This window comes from Typopeltis vanoorti, chromosome 11, assembly GCF_054136105.1.
Source record: "Typopeltis vanoorti isolate ZY-2024b chromosome 11, IOZ_Tvanoo_1.0, whole genome shotgun sequence".
Taxonomy (NCBI): Eukaryota; Metazoa; Arthropoda; class Arachnida; order Uropygi; family Thelyphonidae; genus Typopeltis; species Typopeltis vanoorti.
In genome coordinates, this window is record NC_143559.1 from 3,036,228 (window position 1) to 3,060,846 (window position 24,619).

Sequence of the window (24,619 nt, forward strand, 5' to 3'; positions counted from 1 at the left end):
CGGAGAATGTGTGGAACAAGTAAAACATTTCACCTACTTAGGCACAATTTTTAGTGAAGATGGTAAATTAAATATGGAAATAGAGAACAGAATCAACAAAGCTGGTATGGTAGGAAGTGAATTGAATAAATTCATATGGAATAAGAGGGAAATTAGTCGGAACACTAAATTAGCTGTATACAAGACAGTGTTCAAACCAGTTTTAACTTATAGATCTGAGAGCTGGGTCAGAAGTAAAACACTTGACCAAAGACTAGAGACCGCAGATATGAGAGTCCTGAGAAAGATTATAGGTGTGAACAGATGGCATCAATGGCAATATCATATTAAAAACGAGGATATTAGGAAAAAACTTGACATTGTCAACATCCAGGAATGCGTTAGCAGAGTTAATCTCAGGTAGTCTGGTCACTTAAACAGAATGGGCAAGGAAAAATTAGCAAAACAAGTGTTCTCTGCCAAGATGGCAGGAAAAAGACCAGAGGAAGACCAAGATATAGGTGGATTGATACGGTACAAAGTGCCTTAGATGATAGAAATATAAGATCTGATAATGTTGTAGTCTTGACAAGTAACAGACTGATTTGGAGAAAAATTGTAGATAAGACTAGTAATGATGTAAATTTTTCATGTAGTACTATCATATCCTGTACACACCTTGAGGGTACATGGCAAGAATTTGATGGTTATGATGAAAAATTTTAGTTATACATATGGTTAGGGCTTTAGAAACAGGTTGCAAGAAATTAAGGTTTATAAAAAAAATAATAATTAAATTTTTATTACCTTATTTGTTTATGTTACATAAATAATGAAAATTATAAATAAAATGTGTGTATTATTATGATGATGAAAATATCATTTTACACAGGGGTGTACATCACTATAATTATCCACTATTGGCCACAAAAGTTGAGTAGTAAATTACTGAATTAGGCCATTCAGTTTTTGAAATGCCACGACTTCACGTGAGATCGCAAACATGACTCGCTGGACAACCTAGAATTTGGTCACACCTGGTTTGGAGTTCTGTATCACTGTCGCTTGACTCGGAGCTCACATTTGTGGGGAGATCTGCTTCCTCTTCTTCTGGATCACTGTCTGCCCAATCATCTAATTCAGATTCTCTGTTATCGAGTATTTCCTTGAGCATCTGTTCTAATTCGCATTCAGTCAAGAACTTTTTTACACTGCTGCTTTGGGCACCACTTGGTCCTTTTCTGTCTATGGTGATATTGAAATTGATCTCTCAAGTCACAAGAAGTGAGTTGTGAATCCCTTATATTCGTTAGATTGGAGCAGCCAGTATGACACAGCAATGTAACATAAACATGAACACATTCAATCGTATGTGATCCAGCCGATGGGTAGGTGTTACAATATACTAATATTAATATTATTGTTATTATTATCTGAGATCTTCAGGGAGTCAAGGACTCATCGAGGGAGGCTGTAAATTACCCAACCCAGCTATCATACCTTCGCTTAAATTCATTTACACTAAATGCACTCACTACCCCTAAGGGCAAATTATTCCACTCACTCACTGCTCTCTGAGAGAAAAACCTAGCTCTTACCCTTTTCTTGACTGAGAACAACCTTAACTTCCATGGATGCCCCAGTGTTCTCTCCCCGCCTTCCATATAACGAAATATTTCATCATTTGAAATGCTATAACACCATTCAAAAGTTTACAGACCTCTATCATATCATCCCTCTTTCTCCTGTTAACCAGAGTCTGCAATCCACATACTCGCAATCTGTCCTCATAATCTGAATCCCATAATCCAGATATAATCTTTGTAACTCTTCTTTGCACCCTTTCCACAGCTTCTTTATCCCCTTGGAACCCGGGAGACCAAATCTGAGCATAGTAATCCAAGCGTGGTCTTATCAAAGCCTTATAAAGAGACAAAATTACTTTCTTATCCTTACAAGTCAAGGTTCACTTCAGCATAGAAATTATCCTCTGAGTTGTATTTGCAACTTTTGCTATGTGACCTTTGAACTTTAAATTCTTATCCACCAATACACCAAGATCCCTTGCCTCTTCAGTTTCTTGTAGCATAACCCTGCTAATATAATATGCCGCTAGATCTCTAATCACGCCAAAGTGCATAACTTTACACTTACTAACATTAAACTGACAGCCATTTTCATTTGCCCAGATTTCCAGTCTATTCAAATCATTTTGTAATTGCTGAATATCAGTAGAATCCCTGATTGCCCTGCCTATCTTCGCATCATCAGCAAACAATTGCAAATCTGATGATAGACCCTGCTTGAAGTCATTAATGTATAGATTGAACAATAATGGCCCAAGGACTGAACCCTGAGGCACACCACTGGTTACCTTAAATCTGGCAGATTCACACCCACTGTATACCACTTTTTGATTTGATATCTGTCTGTTAACCATCCCCTGATCCAAGTCAAGTGATTATGTTCCAATCCTATATTCTCCAATTTACGCAACAGCTTATCATGTGGTATCCTATCAAATGTCTTAGAAAAATCCAACATTATTATAGTGTATCCATTTCTTTTATCCAACTCAGCCGTAGCATTGTTATAAAATATGAGGAAATTGCTAAAACATGACCTTCCTTTAGTAAACCCATGCTGTTCCCTGCAGAGTATAGAATAATTGTCTACCCATTTCTGTATCCGAGTTCTTACTAACTTCTCTAACTTCAATATCACATCAGAAATACTAATAGGTCGGTAGTTAGATACATCAGTTTTTGCTCCACCCTTGTGCAATGGAACTATATTACATTCCTTCCATTCCTCTGGTATCATTCCTGAGCTGAGACTCAAGTTATACAAATGTGTGAAAGGCCTAGACAATTCAGCTGAACATTCCTTTAACAAACAGGCAGATATTCCATCTGTCCCTATAGACAAATTTTTATCTAGTTCATGAAAAAGCTCTTCAACCTCATTTTCATGAACCTCTAACTCTTCATCCAACATAGCAGTAGCACTGTGCACCATACTACATACACCTGGTTGATATATCTTAGCAAAGTGAGCACTTATTAACTGAGCAATCTCCTTAGCTTCCGACACTCGTGTACCATCTGCATTTAATAAAGTTATTCTTCCACATTCATTCTTTCTTTTGCTTGCAGCATAACGATAAAATTCTTTTGGATTGCCTTTAGCTTGCATGGCCAATTTCTTTTCATACTCAGTTTTAGCTTTTCTCACAATACTCGTTACTTTTCTGGCCTGAGCTAAATATATATCATTCCTCCTCTCACTCTTATTCTCACGATACTCTTTCAACATCATCTTCTTCTTGTGGATTTCTAGCTTAATAAGGCTGCACATCCAATTCATACCCAACCTATTTACTCTTCGAACACTAGAGATACATTCAGATACCGCCTCATTCAAGCACTTTTTCAAAGATTCCCATGCATTGCTGACATTTTTTCCATTCAGAAACTGATACCATGAGACCAAAGATAGTATTTTGCTAATTCGATCATAATTTCCAGCTTTGTAGTTCAATTCTAACTATAATAAATTCCCTTTTTTTATAAAAAGGGAATTTATATTAGTAAAAAAACTTATTACTGATAAAAGTCAACCATCCTCATGGATAATGAAACTGAAGGTTCAAATTTAATTACAGTACAGTCTGATAATGAATTTCAAGCATATATTATTATTTTCGAAATTTTTAATTTAGCAATGTAAATATACATCGATGTGATTCTGGCTTCATGCACGATCGATGTATATTTACATCAATAGGACTTAAAGTGTTAAGGTAAACTTGTTCCTCAAGAGCTTCCCTGTTTGTATTTCCTTTGAGAACCATAATCTTTGTCTTGCTAGGATTGAGTTAAAGTCATCTGTTATTACTAATTTTGTTAGCTTTATCAAGAATTTCTTCTGGTTCTTTGTCATTACAGAGGAGTACGGGATCATCAGCATACCTCAGTTTACCGATCAATCTATCCTAATTCCTGTCTTGAGCTCATCCAATGTTTCATGCATGAGGGTTCAGCGTATATACTAAACAAATGAGGAGAAAGTAAACATCCTTACCTAACTCCCATTTCAACTTGAAGCCAATCAGTTAATCCAACACCTGTTCTTACTGTGGCTTCTGCCTCACTATACAAGTTGGCTATCATCCTGATAGTGTGATGAGAAACACCATTCTTTTCATTACTTCCTACAGTTTCACATGCTGAACACAGTCCAAAGCTTTAGAGTAGTCTAAATTCTTTATATTTTTCTATGATCTGTCTAAGGCAAAGGATCTGATTTCTGGTGCACTTACCTTTCCTAAAATTTGCTTGTTCCTCAGGCATCTCTGACTCAAATTTGGCCTTAATCCCATTTATTATGATCTTCAATAAAATTTTGCTTGCATGAGATATTAAACTAATAGTTCTAAAGTTCTTGAAAGCCTTCATATCTCCCTTCTTATGTAATGGTATGAAAACCAACTTCTTCCAGTTGGTAGGCCATGATCCTGTCTCCCAGACCCTTGTAATCAATCTATGAAATACTCTTATCCCTCCATTCCCTGTGGCTTTCATTAACTCTACTGGGATTCCATCTGCACATGGGGGTCTTATTGCTGCTTAACTGCTCTTTCAACCATGCATAAGTGGAGGTTAAGAGTATTATGAAAGGAGTCCTCTCACCAGGAAAATTCCAAGTTGGAATTTTCCAGGTGAGTGGACTTTTCAAATTTTTTTTAATCCACTCTATAGTACAGTTCCACACGGGATTTTTTCGATCTGTTTTTGATTTCGAATTCTTCTGTTAGGAATGCTCCATTTCTGTCTTTGATGACATTCAATTTGGTCTTAAACTTGTGCTTTAGGTCACAAACAAAATAAAATATCTGCCTCCATCTGGAACTCTATCTATTCACATTTATTAGTATAAAACTTTTCCTTCTCCTGCTTGATGGCTCTTCTGACTTTTCTATGTAATCTCTTATATTCTTCAGTACTCGTCTTTGTTTTTCCAACTGCCTTCTTTTGATTAGTTCCCATGTTGCCATATTCCCATGTTCCCAAATCTGATATCCCTGGGTCTCTTGGACTTCCTATTGTTCTGAGATATGGGGATGATCTGAAAAGTTCTCGGCCTAACAATGAAAAAATGAATTCATAATTTCAAAATTATTTTTATTTTTCAACATAATCTCCCTTAAGACTAATACATTTATTCCAGCGATGCTCCAGCGCCATTATCCCATCCCTGTAATGGTTCTCAGTAAGATCTGCAAAATACCCATCTACAGCTGCAATCACCTCTTGATTCGAAGAAAAACGCTGACCAGCGAGAAAGAGTTTTAGTTTTGGGAAGAGATAGAAGTTAGAGGGAGCCAAACTGGGGAATAGGGTGGATGTTCCAACAATTCATAGTGCAGTTCCCTTAATTTTTCCATTGCCAAAACATCTTTGTGGGCAGGTGCACTGTCCTGATGAAAGATGATTTTTTTCTTCTACAAACCGGGTCTTTTCTCACGAATTTTTTCATCTAATCTGGTTAAAAGATTGGATTAATATTCCCCGGTTATTGTTTTACCCTTTTTGAGATAATTAATAAACAAAATGCTAGCATACCAAAACACCGATGACATGGCCTTTCATGCTGATGAACCGACTTTTTTCTTTGGTGCTGAATAACCAGCTTCTGTCCACTGTTTTGGCTGCTGTTTGGATGCTGGTGTAATGGTGAATCCAAGTCTCATGTGTAGTAATAAATTGACACACAAAATCAGTTTCATTCTTGTTAAAATGACCAAGCACTGTTCAGAGATTTTCATGAGAGTGCGTTTTTGATCTGCTGTGAGCAAGTACGGCATCCATCTTGAACAAATCTTTTTCATTTGCAATTCTTCATGCAAAATATATCCTACATGTTCTTTTGAAATGCCTATAGTCTCAGCAATTTCACACACTTTGACTCGCCGGTCATCCAATACCATATCATGCACTTGATGAATGATTTCTGGTGTTGTTATACTTTTTGGACATCCTTCACATGGATCGTCTTCAAGGCTGATACATCCACGTTTAAACTCGGCAGCTCATTTCTTCTTGTCAAAAACGAAGGAAAGAGTGTCCATAAACTTTTATGAACTTCGATTGAATTTCTTTTGCCATTAAACCTTCTTTTACAAAGAATTTTATAACCGCACGATACTCAATTTTATCCATTTCAAGGGATACAGACAACACCTTTGCTTCAGACAGCTGTATAAAACAAACTACTTGATAGAATGACTTTCAATTTCACATGGATGCTGATGACGAATGTACCAACTTGGAAAAAAAAAAAAAAAAATCTTGCCAATAATAGCATTGCCATCTATGGTCGAGGCAGAGAACTTTCAGACTAATTTCATAGTCAATCAGGCCTTGCAGACCATGATTTAGATACAGTTCATAGGATCAATTGGAAAAAGACCTTTACTGCAGTAAAGAAAGACTATTTTTGGAATCTGCAGCTGCTCTCAAAAATCAACCTAAACTAAATAAATATCGTTGTATAAAATTGCCCAAAATATGGAAACATTAATACCACAGATCAGACCGTCCTCGTACTTCTTGGCTGTATCCTATATTATCACCTTGATTTCTTCCCAAAGCATTTCTGGTGAGTTCTCACTGGTCTCCAAAAAATCATCCAACCAAGTTGATGTTTCTTCTGTGAATCCACTAGGAATTACTCTAACATCCAATTAATGGGGATATGTTTAACTTGGAAGTTTTCGGAGTCTTAGTCTTACTTTGGCTCTTACTAGCTGATCATATCAGATATATGCAGTGTAGACAAATTTCTTTATTAATTAGTCTATAAATGAATAATAAAATGAGAGATTAGCAAGAAACTGATCAGCAACAGAATGAAATGACAGATGAGTATAACTTATCAATTATCCTTCCTCTCTCAAATGATTCTAGATGATATTGTTCTTTTGAGTTCATTTAATGTCAGTGTGTAATGCAATGTTAGGATTACTATTTTCAACTCGTTAAAATGTGTAATGATAAAAAAATATGAAATATGACCTACCGATTCATTTTTATTTGAAATAAAAACAACATAACAAAATGGGAGTAAGTCTCTCTGATTGTCCCTGATAAATTCACATAGCTTCCATACATTTTCTTCACTAAAATATAAAATAATAATAATTAGTAATCTTCAAAATGTTATCAATTCCATTTTTTTTAAATTTAGTACAATAGAATCATGTTAATATATATGAGGCACATCATTCTTGTGGTTAATGATAGGATTCCCTTACACTACATATTTCATTTATTACTAACTATCAGCTAATTTATTTTATTTATATATATTTGAGTGCTGTATGGAGATTCGCTATTAAGAGGTGTGATAGTTGAGAGTTTGATGAAATCGTACCAGCCGGGTGCGAACATAAAGGACATCAGCGAATCTATTCGAGTGCAAAAACAGAGGGTGAAAGAGATGATAATCGTGGCAGGAACAAATAATTTGAAAGAGGACAAAATGGAAATGATAGAGGATGTGAGGGAATTACTTGAGGTAGCAAAAGAGAAGAGTGAGAGAGTTGGATGGTGAGTATTTTACCGCAGTATGACAGTGAAGTGTTTAGGAGGAGGGCCATAATTGCCAATGACTTTATGCGTGGGTTATGCATGGAGAGTGGTGTGGAATTTGTGGATGTGTGGAGTGAGTTCGATGGGCGAAAGGATTTATATAAGATGGATGGGTTACATTTGAATGGAGTTGGTGTACGGAGGCTTGAAAAAGTGTTGATGAATGAAGTGGATGTACAGACTCAGGGAAACTAGATTTATTACGGGTAGATATGCAGACATTAGGGAGGCAGTTGACTGTATGAATGAGTATAATATGCCCGAGCGAGTATGAAGGACAACAAATCAGAATGGGATAGTTAGTGTAAGGCATCAAAGTAGGGATGGGACTAATGGGCTTCTGCAATTCATGTACACTAATGCCAGGAGTATTAGGAACAAGAAGGAAGAGTTTTTGGCCTTGGTTGGCACTTCCAGGCCACAGGTTGTTGGTATTAGTGAAACATGGCTGACAGAAGATGATAAAGCTAGTGGGATCGAATGCGATGGGTATACCGTGCTCAGGAGTGACAGGGAGAATAAAAAGGGGGGAGGAGTGTTATTGATGATAGCTGATCAGTTGCAGCCAAGGAGTATAGAAGTTGAACTGCAGGATAGAGAAAAGAGCACATTTGAAGCTATTTGGTGTGAGATAGAGTCTAGCAGAACAAAATATACAATTGGGTGCTGCTATAGACCAGGTGATGGAATAGATGGTGGGGATAGTATGCATAGGCAGAAGAAATGAGTGGAAGCATGGTAATTATTATGGGTGATTTCAATTATAGTAACATTGACTAGAAAGAGGAGAGGGCTCAAGGGAGGAAGGAATTGGATTTTATGCAGTTATTATGGGACAACTATCTGCGACAGCATGTAGTGGAAAATACCAGGGGGGGGCAGAGAGTGCTTGACCTAGTAATTGCATCTGAGAATGTGGCTGTAACGAACATGACTATGTTGCCACCAATTGGTGAGAGTGATCATAAGGTCATGACTTGGGAGGTGGCTAAAGGAGTGGAATTTACAATTAAGACAGGGTACATGTGGAATTACCGGGCTGGTAAGTATGACAAGCTTAGGAGTGTGCTTGGCTCAGTGCCATGGCATGTAAAACTACAAGGGCTGGATGTTGATAGTGCATAGGAGGTGGTTAAGAAGTGTTTGCAGGAGGCAATGGTTGACTGTATACCAAGCGTCCGAATAATAAATCAAGTAGGGGTTAAATGGATGAATAACACTATTAAGCTTGAACTGCAACAAAAGAAACAATTGTGGAGGGAATTTAAGGAGAAAAGTGACCAGCAGGTGCAGGAACAGTATAAAGCTCAGGCCAGGATGGTAACAAGGGGTAGTAAGAAAAGCAAAAGCGGACTACGAAAGAAAATTGGCCATGCAGGCTAAAGAGATTCATAAACAGTTTTTTCAATATGTTCGAAGTAAAAGGAAAAATGTTCATGGCAGAATGTTTTTAAAAAATGCTGAGGGTAGTGAGGTAACCGAATCAGTCGATATAGTGGAATTACTGAGCAAGCACTTTGCAAGAGTATATCATCCAGGTGGTGACATTGCAGAAATGGAAGAACCAACAGCTTATACTGGAATTGAGATGAATGAAGTAGAGGTAACTAGTCTATTACAGAACCTCAATGTCAATACATCCGTGGGATTGGATGGTATATCAGTTCGTGTCGTACGTGAAGCAGCTAAAGAATTGTCAGTGCCCTTGACCATTTCGTTTAATTTGAGCCTCGGGTCTGGGTCAGTCCCAATGGGGTGGAAACAATGGAAAATAATTCCGCTGCATAAAGGTGGTTCCAAGGCTGCTGTTGAAAATTACAGGCCAATTAGCATAACAGGAATCATTATCAAGGTCTTGGAGAAAATAGTCAAGAGGTGAATACAAGATTGGATAGAAGAAAATGGGATACTGTATCGGGGACAGCATGGTTTTGTGAAGGGTAGGTCATGCCTCAGTAACTTGCTCATGTATTATAACACAGTGACGGCTTAACTGGATAAGTGTAACTGGGTTTACAATGATTCTACTGGACCTTCCTAAGGCCTTTGACAGGATACCACATGGAATTGTAATCAGTAAATTGCAGCATATGGGAATGGATATAGGGCTGGTGAGATGGATAGGAGGGTGGTTGATTGAGAGATATCAGAGTGGTTTATTCAGGAGTAGAGTCCACATGATGGCCTGTGACTAGAGGTGTGCCACAAGGATCTGTTCTTGGACCACTGCTGTTTAATTTGTCATTAATGATATAGCAAAGGATCTGAGAGGAACAGTTCATTTGTTTGCGGATGATGCAAAGTTGGGTAGGGCAATTGTGAATGCAGATGATGTCAAAATTTTGCAGGATGGTTTGGATAGATTGGAAGTCTGGGCTAAGGAGAATGGATGTCAATTTAATGTGGCAAAATGTAAGGTTATGCATTTTGGGGTGAAAAGATTAGCAGCAGTTTACTACATTGGTGGAACTGTACTCCAGGAAATTGATGAGGCACGAGATTTAGGAGTGTTGGTGGATAAGGAGTTGAAGTTTAGGGGGCTCATTGCAAAAGTGGCCAAATCAGCTCATCAAATCACTTGGTTGCTGAAGAATACGTTGACAAGCAAGTTATTGTTCCTCTGTATCGAGCCTTGATAAGAACCCATCTCGACTACTGTGCCCAGATTTGGTCACCTACGTTTCTTCTTGATGGGGAGGAGGTTGAGAGGATCCAGAGGCGAGTGACCAAGATGATAGCAGGTCTGTGGAATGAACCTTATGAGAACAGGTTGAGGATTTGTGGGTTGCAAAAATTGGTTGATAGGCGGAGGAGGGGAGATATGATTGAGACATTCAAATTACTGAAGGCTTTCTATAAAATTAATTCAGAAGATATTTTTGAGAACAGGGCTGGTTGTGGGAGGACCAGGGGACATCCATGGAAACTGGGCATAAGTGTGGTTAGTAAGGGTGTTAGAGCTGGGTTCTTTACTTTTAAGAGTGGTGAATGAGTGGAATGGGCTGCCAGAGTCTGTGGTGGATGCTGTGACAGTGAATGAGTTTAAGGAGAGGTATGATAGATACTGTATGAATGTCGAATAGTTGTGTTCAACATGATTTTGGGCCTCCATCGATGAGTCTAAGGACTCCCTGGAGTTGCCCGTAATAATAATAATAATAATTAACATATTAGAAAGTGGATGTTTATACCTTGAAATCAATTAAGTCTGTCTGTATGGCTCATCAGAGAATACAAACCCTGGTACAATCCTGTTAATGTTCTAATGTTAACTGGACAGATGAAAGGGGCGAATGCTGGTCTTGAAATGCACGCTTGCTCACTCTCAGGGAGTGAGAGATGTGACTGGAGTCTGATTAGCGGAATAATGAATTACTGACCATTTAAAACTATATATTTAGAAATTTATGTACATTTAATCATACAAATACAACATTTATTTTACAAATGATATTCTATCTTTTTTAATTTAGCTACTTGAATATAATTTCTACCCTACGGTTCTTCTTTATGAACTGGTCAATAACATTGTCATAAAAAGTTGGTTGTAACTTAATTTTCCCAAGCAACACACACACTCGTAAAGGCTGGCTGAAGCTCATTGTCTAGAGCTACGTTGACTGCGTATGGCCTGTGTTTAAGTAAAAGAGTGAGACGACGTGAAATGGCTATGCGCACACATGAAATCACATTGCTGCTGCGAGGACCTGGAAGCTCCTAGAACCGAGCAAGTCAAGGTAGCTTTGACTAGACGAGCAAGCATTGGCCTTCGATACACAATGCAAAGCTCAATTATTGCTAGCAAGCTTAAGACATCTTCTGTCTACAAAAATAAAAGCCTAAATGGAATGTTTATAAATGCATGCATTTATTAAAAAATAAATATTACTTCTTTCTCAATTAATGAGCTTGCGCAGCAAGCATGGAGAATTTGCCCCTGAAGGATGAGGACATTTCTGCTATTGAAGATTACACCACTGAAGAATGAATGCTCTAGAAAATCTGAAGAGCCTTTTTAAAGTGGATGCTTATGATGTTGCTATGACAACAATACCAGAAGTACTGACCATCAAGTGGAATGATTGTGTTCGTTACCAGTGATGAAAGTGAAGCACACGTTATCCTCTAAACAGATGGCGGCAATTTATTGAACATATGGGAGAATTTAATTAAACATGAGGACATAATGAAAGTATTACAGCCCTCATTACAAGATATCAATATCATATATGAAGGATTTTTTCCCCCCTTTGAACTACACTGCATCCACAAAAGATTGTAAACCTAACACATTTAAGAATTGGGGGGGAGGGTCTAAGATTATGTGATCTGGTTCCTTTGCTCTACAGAAAAAAATATAACATTTTTTAAGACAGTTCAAGCATCCAATAGTCTCATAGGGCAGTAAAGATTGTTTATCACCTAAAGACATTCAAAAACATCTATAGTATAGTATAGACTGAGCATGTTGAATGGAGAGTTGGTATGATATCCACTTGGTCAACTAAGCTGACAAGCATAATGATAAAATGTGATGCAATTCATGTAACATTACAGGTAGCCAGATCAAATACTGAGTTCAATAAGTATTAAAGAGATCATGAATTTTTTTTATAAAAAGAAAATTAACAGTGTTGTGGATGCTTAACAGTATTGATTGATTAGTCTCATCCATCCCTTTAGAACAGGAAGAGTCCCCTAATGAGGGGGTTCACGACGAATTTAATGCAGCTGATTCGTCACTCCTTGCTGAATCCCCTAAGGGCAATATTCATGACTGTAATCCATATGTGTTCACAGGCTGGGTGTGCCTATTCTGGGGGACAAAAAAAACCTGAGTTTCTGGGTGAAAAAACCCCCTACCTCCATATGAGACTGAATACCTACCAATATTAAGAAAGTCTAAGGCAATCGTCCCTATTTAGATTTTCTTCACAGGCAAAGTGTCACACCTCTGCTGCATAATTTAAGCTATTTAGAAAGCAAATTACACACTGAATTAACAGTTCAATATATAAATATCTTTCAACTTGGTTCTCAATCCAGTCCAATCCAGATCCTGCTGCTTAACCTCAAGTACAGTAGAAGACATTGCAGTAAACTACATTCATAGTATCTTTATATTACATGTGTTAATTATGCAAGGCTGAGTATACCATATTTATTAAAAAGCCAATAAACCTGTCTAGAAGTTTTTCTTCCCACTCCAGATTGGTTATAAGACTAATGCTAGAACTATCAGGCTTTGTGAGATGTCTAGATATAAAACCTAACTTAACATAACCTCTGGGTGGAAGAGATTGCATGCTGAACAAAACATAACTCATTTTCATTTAATGATAATGAGTTATCCGATAATTATTATTATTACATAACACCTCCAGGGAGTCCAAAGACTCATCAAGAGAGGGTACCTACTCTACAACTCTCCATCTCCACCACTCCACCAACCGCAACCACCTTCATCATCTACACCAACGCCATCTACCACTGACCACCACCACTAGTATTTTCACAGAAAACATCCATGCCCACGGCTGGATTTGAACCAGTAGTCTTTTGGCTGGAGAGCCGATACACTAGCCACTCGGTCAACCAGGCCGGCCATAATTTTCATGTTTTTTCTAACTGAACAAATGTTAACCTTCCTGTTTCACCAAAGTAAGAGACCAGACAAACAAGGTAAACTTATGATATGAAACTGGATCCAAATTGATCTTTAAGATATTGCAAGAAAAGCTAACTTAAAAATGGAGGCAAAGGTTAACTCATATTATTATTAAAAGAGACCTCCAGGGAATCGGGGACTCATCGAGGGAGGCCACATACTACATGCACCAGCTATCATACTTATTCTTCACACTGCTTACACTTACAATATCCAATGGCAATCCATTCCAATCATGCACCACCCTATGAGAGAAAAATTTAGCCCTTACCTACTTCTTGGCAGAATTCATTCTCAGCTTCCAAGGATGCCTGTCCTCTTGCCCTTATTTATTTCAGAGTAAAAGGTCTCACTATCTTCTGACATATCTAAGATACAAGGAACAGAACCCTATTGACATCTTCTTGAAGAGGCAGAAAACAGTGATTACAGTTTATATTTTCTGTAAGATGGATCTCAAAAACCAACAGAATGAAAAGTGGATTACAGTCATAAAGATACTTTACAGGGGTACTTAAGGGTCAAAGCTGAATAAACAGGGAAAAGACCTCCAGTAGCCTTTCAAGGAATACAGAGAAAACAATCAGGGCTTATGACCTAATGTCCAATCCTAAACTTCTCATAGTGCACCCTATTAGGTATCCACCTGGATACTGAACGAACAAGGATGGTCTGGCATTTTGGGATTTAGCCAACCAAATTGCATTCTTACTGGCTTAAACTCTAATGTAAAATTTATTATTATTACCCAAGACCTCATGGAGTCAAAGACTCATCTGGGAAGTCCTTTTATCACATACACCTCATCATACCGTTTATTAAACACACTCAAACTCCTCGCAGACACCACACACTCTCAGGCAAGGCATTCCAATTATTTACAACTCTGCCCGAAAAAACCTGCCTCTCACTCCCCTACTCACACCCTCTTTATACAGTTTCCAGGGATGCCCTCTGGTTCTCCCCCCGATCTCCCACTTCTCCAGCATTGATTCTATAACAATCCCTTAACAACTTATAGGTCTCTATCATATCTCCCCTCTTCCTCCTGTCCACCAGACTCTGCAAATTACATCTTCTCAATATGAGAAGATATAATTCTCATTCTCGACATTCCAGAGGTCAGAAACTACCTTAGTCAGTCGCCTCTGGACTCTCTCGTTCTCTTCATCCTTCTGAAAGTTTGAGGTGACCAAATCTGGGCACAATAGTCCATGTGTGGCCTAATCAAAGCCTTATACAACGAAACAAGAATCTCCCTACTTACTTCTACACGTCAGTGTCCTCCGCATCATTCCTAGAAACCTTTGTGTTCTCTTCACAATTTTGGCTATGTGTCCCCTAAATTTCAGATCCTTGTCCACTATCACCCAAGATCTCTTATTTCCTCCACCTCCAACAATATATTCTCACCAAGCATAAATTCTGCATCCCATCTTTGTTTTCCAAATTTTAAAACCTTACATTTTGCAACATTGAACTCACATCCCCATTTCCATGCCCAATCACTCAATTTATTCAAGTCTTCTTGTAAGGTCAAAACAATCAAAACATCTTCTCTACTCTTCATGGTTTGTCCCAACTTTGCATCATCTGCAAACAACTGAATATCTCCATCCAAATCTTCAACAATATCATTAATGTATAAATTAAACAGTAATGGTCCTAAATTTTGTACAATATGACAGAATTTCATGCTAACTGAGGTGTCACTTGGTTAAACAAGGCCAACCCCCTGCTCCCAGTTGTTTTCATCAGGGAACCAGAGCAAACAACAAAAGGTCAGCTAATGAAACAAATCAAACTCAACATCAGCAGAGTTCAAGATGAAATCATTAAAAAAAAAAAATGAAAAAGAAAGCATGAAAGAAAAAACATTCAACAAGCAGAAGAGATGGCGAACTTCAAGATTGACATAATAGGTATTAATGAAACAAAGAAAACAAAAATATGCGAAACCTCTCTAAGCAATGCTCAAATATGGTGGTATTAAAGTGTTATAGTGGCTATGCATAATTCAGGACTGGTCACAGGGTCAAATTCCAGATGACTGGAGTAGAGTAATACCGTGTTACTTCACTTTATGAATGACCTGCTGATACGATGCTTTTCAATTGATGACCACTGCCCATTTATACAAAGCTGCATTCACTCATAGGACAGTTTTAGTGCCATGACGCTCCTGGAAATCAACCAATGTGTAGACTTTGTGAAATGTTTCTTTACAGTGTCAATGCTCGCTACATCTTTGTGTCATCATCAAATTATTCACATGTACCCTCAAGGGGTGCATAGTTATTGTAATATGCATCCCTTGTATATAGTTATGTAACCTCAAGGGGTGCACAGAATATTATGATAGTACCACATGAAGAACTTACATCGTTACTATCTTCCTATCAACAATTTTCTGCCAAATCAATCTGTTATTTGTCAAGACTCCAACGTTATCAGATCTTATATTTCTGTCTTCTAAGGCAATTTTACTGTATCAATGCACCTATATTATGGTATTCCTCTGGATCTTTTTCCTGCCAACCTGGCATGGAACACTTGTTTTGCTAATCTTTCCTCGCCCATTCTATTTAAGTGACCATACCACCTGAGATTAGCTCTGCTAACACATTCCGGGATGCAAACAATGTCAAGTTCTTTCCTAACATCCTCATTTCTAATCGTGATGGGAGGAATCTTTATATGGACTTTTTCGATTGAAGGTGAGTTAGCCAATCTCATATGGAGGTAGCAGGGTTTTTCTCCTGGAAACTCGGAATTTTCATCCCACATACACACAAATCGGCCCTTCAGAACACATGCAATGTACAGACAAAAAATACTAGCTGTGGTGGTGGGCAGTAGATGGCGTCGATTTTTCATCCCACATACAGACAACAAATTGGCCCTTCAGAACACACGCAATGTACAGACAAAAAATACTAGCTGTGGTGGTTGTGGGCAGTAGATGGCGTTGATGTAGGTGATTGGTAGTAGAGGGTCTGTAGAGACGGAAAGTTGTACAGTAGGCGTCCTCCTGCGATGAGTCTTCGGACTTCTTGGAGGTGTCATGAATAATAATAATAATATTGTCTTTGATAACATTCGTTCATGTCTCTAATCTTTTTCAGGACTCTCATATCTGTGGTCTCTAGTCTTTGGTTCAAGTGTTTTATTTCTAAACCAACTCTGAGATGCATAAGTTAAAATTAGTTTGAACACTGTCTTGTATACAGTTAGTTTAGTGTTTTGACTAATTTCTCTCTTCATATAAATTTATTCAGTTGATTTCCTACTATACCAGCTTGTTGATTCTGTTATCTATTTTCATATTTAATTTACCATCTTCGCAATTGTGCCTAAGTGGCTGAAATGTTTTACTTATTCTATAGGTTATTCCATTCACAATACAGTTGATATTTTCAATGTATCTGCCTATTTTCATTGTCTTTGTCTTGTTATTGCTGATTTTCATATCAAATTTAAACAGTTCTTCAATTTAGTCAGGATCTTGCAGACTTATACTGAATTTATTTAAAAGTATAACATCATCTGGATAAAGTAAAGAGCTGAGATTAACTTCTCCAATTTTGATATCAGGTTTAATACTGCTTTGCCTCATAATGTGATCCATATAGATAATGAATAACAGAGGGAATAATGTTCATCCTTGTCTGACACCAGATTTAATATCAAATCATTTTCCTATACTTCAATTATAACTGCTGACTTACAACTCAAATAAAGACAAATATTGCTTGATATAATGTCCCATTGACTCCATATAACTGTAGCTTTTGAATAGCTTTTCTCTTGACATCTTACCATATGCCTTTTGTAGGTCTACAAAACTAAAATACAGATCTCTGTTATATTTCCACAATTTCTCAACTCTTTGTCGTAAAGTGAAAATCTTATCCTGACAGCCTCTATTTGGCCTGAAACCAGCTTGTTCTTCACCAAGCTTTCCTTCCACAATCCTTCTCAACCATTTCTCTAGTATACTTGCATAAATCTTACAAGGAACACTCAGTAGGGAAATACCTCTGTACTTCTCACATTGTTTTATTTCCTTTTTTTGTATATAGGTACTATGAAAACTACTCCACTCATCTGGAATTCATCCCTCTGTCCACACCTTTTAACACGTTCGCTGCCACCCTCTTTCGGCATAGTCTGTTCCCGTACGCCGAGCAATTTCACTTCAAGGTCAGTACGATAATCTCGTTGCCGGCGGTAAGCGTCATACAAGTATACTCGTAATTGGCTTGTGCAGAGCATATACCATCTATGAGAATGCACAGTTTTGATGCTAGCTCCACAAGCCAAGCATTTTCACTTCTTCAAGGTCAGTACAGTAATCTCGTTGCCGGCGGTAAGCGTCATACGAGTATACTCGTAGCTGGCTTGTGTGGCTGGTTTACCAACTACAAGTATACTCATAGTTGGCAGCGAACGGGTTAAAGTATGCAGTGCAGCCCCTGCAAGACTTTTATACCTCCATACTTGAGCATTTCTGGTTGAATATCATTGACTCCCACTGCCTTTCCACATTTCAGGCTTTTCATGGCTTTTTCTACTTCAAGTAAGGATATGTATTCCTGATTATATGCTTGTTGAATGATTTTTTACAACTCTAAATAAAACGAGAACTGCTCTGTGCTTGTTTTATTTAGAAATTTTTCAAAGTAATTACGCTATACATCAATGATTTTTTTTCTTCAGGTTTCATGTCACCTTTATTATCTCTAATTCGTTTTTCAACACTTTTTCCTCAATTTCTGAGCTTTTTCAAATGCCTCCAGAATATTTTGCCAAAGTCTTCCGATTCTCCCATTCTCGGGAAGGGACTAAGTTTAAGAATATTCCGTTCAAAAACGGTTACATGTTGAACTAGAAAGCAGGAAATGATGACCTTAGTTCAATAATACTAAATACGGAGTTCAGGGAAATGGGATTGGTTGTTGGATGGAAAGAATATAGACAATGCATGAGAAGCATTTAATACTTTAATGACGCAATATCAGAATGTGTAACGAGAGTTCCAAGAATAAATAGGGTAGGAGTCGAATGGATGTGTAATCTTATTAAGCAAGCAATTAGTAAGAAAAGGACAATGTCAAAGGAATACGACATGCATAAGGATGACGTCCGTTATGAATGTTATAAGCAGCAGTCTGAGTATGAAAAGAAACTGGCTCTGCAGGCTAAAGACAACCCACAAGAATTCTATCGATATGCTGCAAGTGAAAGAACGAATATGAAAGAATAGCTCTTCTAAATCCAGAGGGTTACAGATGCAGAAGAGGTTGTTCAGCTAATGAGTGCTCATTTTGTTAAAAGCTATCAACCTGGTGTATGCAACATTGAGTTCACTGTCATCTCTTCACTGGATGAAGAAATGCATGGGGATGAGGTATTAGAGTTGTTGCACAAATTGAATAAGAATTCAGCAATAGGGACTGCTGGGATATCAGCATATGTGCTAAAAGAGTGTTCAGCTGAACTGGCTAGTCCTTTGATCAGGCTGTTTAATATGAGTCTCAGAACAGGGAAGATTCCACAGGAATGGAAGGAATGTATGGTAATTCCATTGCACAAGGGTGGTGCAAAGACTGATATGCAACTATCAACCAATTAGTATCTCAGGAGTGGTGGTGAAGAATTTGGAAAAATTGGTTAGGGCTCGCATTCAGAAATGGGTTGATAGTAAATCTTACTTTGCAATAAATAACATGAGTTCACTAAGGGAAGGTCATGTTTTAGAAACTTGCTCACATTCTATTGTATAACAATGTTGCCACTGAACTAGACAAGGAGAATGAATACACCATGACACTTTTGGATTTTGCTAAGGCTTTTGACAGAATACAGCACGGTAGACTGTTGCATAAATTGGAGAAAATGATTTTGGGTTTCAGAATATTAGCGTGGATTTGCCGGCCTGGTTGGCCGAGAGGTTAGCATATCCGCTCTCCAGCCAAAAGGCTGCAGGTTCGAATCCTGCCGTGGGCATGGATGTTTGTGATTGTCTGTGAAAATAATAGTGGTGATAGTGGACATTAGATGGCGTTGGTGTAGATGAGGCAGTTTGTGGATGAGGTTGAGTGGTGGAGACGGAGAGATGTAGAGTAGGTGTCCTCCCTTGATGAGACTTAGGACTCCCTGGAGGTGTCAAATAATAATAATAATAAGAGGATGGCTGACTGAATGATACCAAAAAGTAGTATATGGGAGATGTGAGTCTGCAAGATTTAAGGTAACAAGTGGTTATAACAAAAATCAGTGCTTGGTCTACTGTTATTCAATCTGTATATTATGATATTGGAAAGGATTTGACAAGCGACATAACAGCTATTTGCTGATAATGTAAAGATAGGTAGGGTAATCAGGAATGCTGCTGATATGCAGTACTTGCAGAATGATTTGAATAGGCTGGAATTAGGGCAAGAGAAAATGAATGTGAATAAATGTAAAGTCATTCACTTCAGCATGATTAGATATCCAATGTTGTATTATATTAGTGGGATTATGCTAGAAGAAACTGATGAGGATAGGGATCTTGGAGAGTAAGTAGATAGGAAGTAGAAGTTAAGGGGCCATGTGGCAAAGATTGCAAATACAACTCAATAGATACTTGCAATACTGAAACAAATGTTCACATGTCATTTTGCCTCTCTACAAGGCGTTGATAAGACCTCACTTGGATTATTGTGCGCAGGTCTGGTCTCCCGGTTTCCATTGTCATTTGGATATATTGGAGAGAGTGCAAAGGAGATTGTTAAAAATGATATCAGGATTGTGAGATACGGATTACGAAGACAGACTGAGAATTTGTAGACTGCAGACACTAGCAAACAGGATAAAGAGGGGTGATATGATTGAGATTTAAAAATTTCTGAAAGGGTCATATGGGATTTCAATTGATGGAATTTTTCAATTTATGGAGTGTTGGGAAAGGACAGTAGGGCGTCCTTGGAAGCTGAGAATGATGGCTGCTAAGAAAGGGGCGAGGGCTAGATTTTACTCTCAGAAGATGGTGCATGATTGGAATAGATTGCCATTGGATATTGTGAGTGCAAGCAGTGTGAATGAATTCAAGAATAAATATGATGCTGGTGTGTGCAGTATGTGGCCTCCCTCGATGTCTTTCTTAATAATAATAATAAGAAGAAGAAGAAGAACGACTCATTAAGGTAGTTTTATGGTGTATTTAGTGTGCCGGCCTGGTTGGCCAAGTGGTAAGCCTATCCACTCTCCAGCCAAAAGTTTTGCGGAATTCAAATCCTGCTGTTTGCATGGATGTTTGTGATTAACTGTAAAAATAGTAGTGGTGGTAATGCATGTTAGATGGCATTGGTGTAGTTGCAGTTTGTTGTAGTGGGTGGAGACAGTTGTAGAGTAGGTGACCTCCCTCGATGGGTCTTTGGACTCTCTGGAAGCGTCATGTAATAATAATATTAATTATTATCATCATTATCTAAGAGCACAAGCTGAATTATTTACCAGCAACTTTCGATATGCTTTCTTGTTTTCCTTGACTGTCTCTTTAACTTCCAATGTCCACCATAAAGTTCTGATTTTTCTATCCTTGCAGACAACCTCACCACATGCCTCTCTTTCAGAATCAATCATTTTTTTCTTCAGGGTTACCACTGTATCTCTATGGTTTGGTTCCGGAGGTCTTCTCAATTGCTTCAAAAAATTCCTCCATTTCTTCCTCAGCAGAACCTTCTGTGAATCTATAAACACAAATAAGTCTGATTGCCCAGTTCCCCATGCAGAAAACTTGATTCTCAATCCTTTGTTTACATCCTCTTTATACAGTTTCCAGGGATGATTTCTTGTTTTCCTGCCACCTCCCACCATTCTATAAAAAAAACTAACGTTAATCTAATGAGAACCTCTTACCAACTCGTACATCTTTAGCACATCCCCCACCACCTCTTCTATCCACTAAATTCGGTAAATTGCATTTCCTCCACACCTTTCCTTTATAGCAAACATTTCGGAGATCAGAAAACACCTCTGGAACCTTACTAATATGAGTTTGCTCACCCCATGGAGGGTGTGATAATAAATCTTCATCCTTTTGAAAACTAGGTGACTGAATCTATGCAAATACATCTTATGTGTCATAATAAAGGCCTTATACAATGGAAACATAATCTCCTTACTAATACAAGTCAATGTCCTCTGCATCACTGCCAGATTTCAATGTGATGTTATCACATTGAATTCTCACAGTTATCACAATGCATCCTCTAAATTTAAGAACCTTATCCACAATAGTCCTCAGATCTCTCATTTCCTCAGCATTCTACAATATATTTCCCATTTCAGCATTAGAGATATTAGATGAGGAGAATATACCCAATAATGGACATAAAGCATTAGCCTCACATGAAGTGGAAAGACTTCAAATATATCTAATATAATCTAATATCTAATATTCAAATATAAAATTTTGAATGGGTGTTATAGCATTTCAACTGATGAATAGAAGTCCTCATGTGACTGACGACCACCCAGATAATCACTTCATGGTCACTCTCTCACCAACAAGAGTGAGATTTGACACCTCATTCATAATGACATTCCCTGATGAGATGATCAAATCTAAGACCATCAATCCCTGAGGTAACTGTCCATTGTGTTTTTTCATTCTGCAAATGGGCAGAGAATATACCCAATAATGGACATAAAGCATTAGCCTCACATGAAGTGGAAAAACTTCAAATATATCTAATATAACTAATATTCAAATATAAACTTTTGAATGGGTGTTATAGCATTTCAACTGATGAAATTTTTCATTATATGGAAGGTGGGGAGAGAACACGGGGCATCCATGGAAGTTAAATTTATTTGAAGTCAAGAAAGGGGTAAGAGCTAAGTTTTTCTCCAAGAGATCAGTGAGTGAGTGGAATAATATGCCCTTACAGGTAGTGAGTGTGAATGAATTCAAGGGTAGATATGATAGCTGGGTTGGGTTAATTTACAGCCTCCCTCAATGAGACCTTGACTCTCTGGAGGTCTCAGATAATATTTCCACCATCTCTGTTTTCCAAATGTTGAAAACCTTACACTTTGCAACACTGAATTCTGGTAACTCCCATTCTGTGCCCATTCACTCAGTCAAGTTCTCCTGCAAAGCCACATCTGCCCTACTCATAGTTCTTCCCAACTCTGCATTATCTTTAAATAACTGAATATCCCCATTCAAACTTTCCTTATCATTAACATCCAGGTAAAACAATGGTCCTAAAACAATCCCTTGAGATACCTTTGGGTATATTGCTCCCCACAAAACTTGCTGATAATCTATCAGAGAGCCAATCTCCAATCCATTGCAGTAATCTAATATCCAATCCCATCCTTTCTACAGTAGTGTAATATCATGTGTCAATCTAGCAAAAGCCTTTGCAAAATCTAAGTATACCACTGTGAATCCCTTTCCCTTGTGAAATGTGCCTGTCACCTTATTACAATAAGTAGTTTACTAAAACATGACTTTCCTTTGGCAAATCTATTTCTCTAACTTTGTTCTCACTAGCATCTCCAACACTTTAATCACAATACCTGAGACACAGATTGGCCTTCTTCCTCTGTAATGCAAGCATAATCTCTTCATACATCTATTCCACACTTACCATATATAACCTTCTGACCCCTGGAATAGATTTAAACATTGCTTCTGCTGGGTACTTGTTGAATAGAATGCAAGCAACATTAATCTCCTTTTTACCAAACTCCTCATTTCATACTACAGCTGCAAACTCTCACCTGAGGTTTCCATAATCAGCCTTGAAAACTCAGGTTTGTCATTTCATGTACAGGTGAATAGGCCAGGAGAACACTTGCAATTTACAGACAAAAAAATACTGTTGCTAGTGTGGGCAGTCGATGGAAATGACGATAGAATTGGCATTGTGTGTAGTAGAAGAATTAAGTAATAGGTGAGATGTGTGTAATCTCATAAGCAGAGTACAGTTCCCTCCCAAAATGAGTCCTTGTAATAATGGAAGTGTCATGTAATAACAATATTCTTAACTCATAGAAGTCCTCGTGTGACTGACGACCACCCAGATAATCATCTCATGGTCACTCTCTCACCAACAAGAGTGAGATTTGACACCTCATTCATAATGACATTCCTTGATGAGATAATCAAATCCAAAAAAAAAATGATGATAGAATTGGCATTGTGTGTGTAGTAGAAGAATTAAGTAATAGGTGAGATGTGTGTCATCTCATGGAGCAGAGTACAGTGCCCTCCCACAATGAGTCCTTGGAAGTGTCATGTAATAACAATATTCTTAACTCATAGAATAGAAGTCCTTGTGTGACTGACGACCACCCAGTTAATCACTTCAGGGTCACTCTCTCACCAACAAGAGCGAGATTTGCCACCTCATTCATAATGACATTCCCTGATGAGATGTTAAAATCCAAAACCATCAATCCCTGAGGTAATTGTCTATTGTATTTTTTTTTTCATTCCGCAAATAGGCGGAGAATATACCCAATAATGGACATAAAGCATTAGTCTCACATGAAGTGGAAAAACTTCAAATATATCTAATAGCAAATTTGAGTTTAAAAATGTATTTTCTTTCAAACTTATCAAAAGGTTTCTATTGACAGAGAAAAATTAGAACATTACTTTCCACCAAGTGAAACAAGAGCTGGGAGAGAACGTACACAAATATATATAATTACTTCAGGAAGATTTAAAACTCAAAGCAGGACAATTTTCTCCTTCATTACCTACCAGTAGCAAGATGTATATATGCACATTTTTCTCGGAGGCAACATCAATGTATTCAGTGTTTCTAATTCTAACATGATTCCTAGATTTGCTTAAAGCGAAACTCTACATACACATAATCAAATCTAGGCACAAACATATGACCACAATAAACGAAGTTAGTATTATACTGTAGGTGGCGCTATGCGAAGAGAATTTCATGTTGATGTTGAATCGAAAAAAAAAAATATTAATTTTTTATGATATTTCGCCAATTTTTCTTTTTATTTATATTTTTTTATGAGCTGTGAAGGGGGACTTTTAGCAAGTAGTTTGAAAAGAGGGAGTAGGCATTATATTATTTTTGAAAATAATGACTAAAGAAAATGATGAATGGATTTTAAAATTCTTTTATTCATGTATAGCTCATTGGTAGTGCATTCGACTGCGGATTGAGAGAACTCAGGTTCACTCCCTGGGTTTCCACTAAGTTTGTTTTCCGGCCTTGTTGGCCGAGTGGTTAGTGTATCCACAATCCAATCAAAAGGCTGCGAAGCGAAATAGTGCGAATCCCGG

At 37.7% G+C, this 24,619-nt stretch overlaps 1 protein-coding gene across 2 annotated transcripts in view; it reads right to left on the reverse strand.

Moving 5' to 3' along the window:
* tun (N-terminal glutamine amidase tungus) overlaps positions 1–24,198 on the reverse strand; it is a 249,169-nt gene extending 224,971 nt beyond the window's left edge. For both annotated transcript variants that reach the window (XM_090401017.1, XM_090401018.1), the window contains exons 1-2: positions 24,068–24,198; positions 7,060–7,159 (exon numbers count right to left, since the gene is read on the reverse strand). In XM_090401017.1, coding sequence (XP_090257143.1) covers positions 7,060–7,159; positions 24,068–24,141 — 174 coding nt within the window. In that variant the 5' untranslated portion in view covers positions 24,142–24,198. The remainder of the gene's footprint in view (positions 1–7,059; positions 7,160–24,067) is intronic.
* Positions 24,199–24,619: the final 421 nt, after the last annotated feature.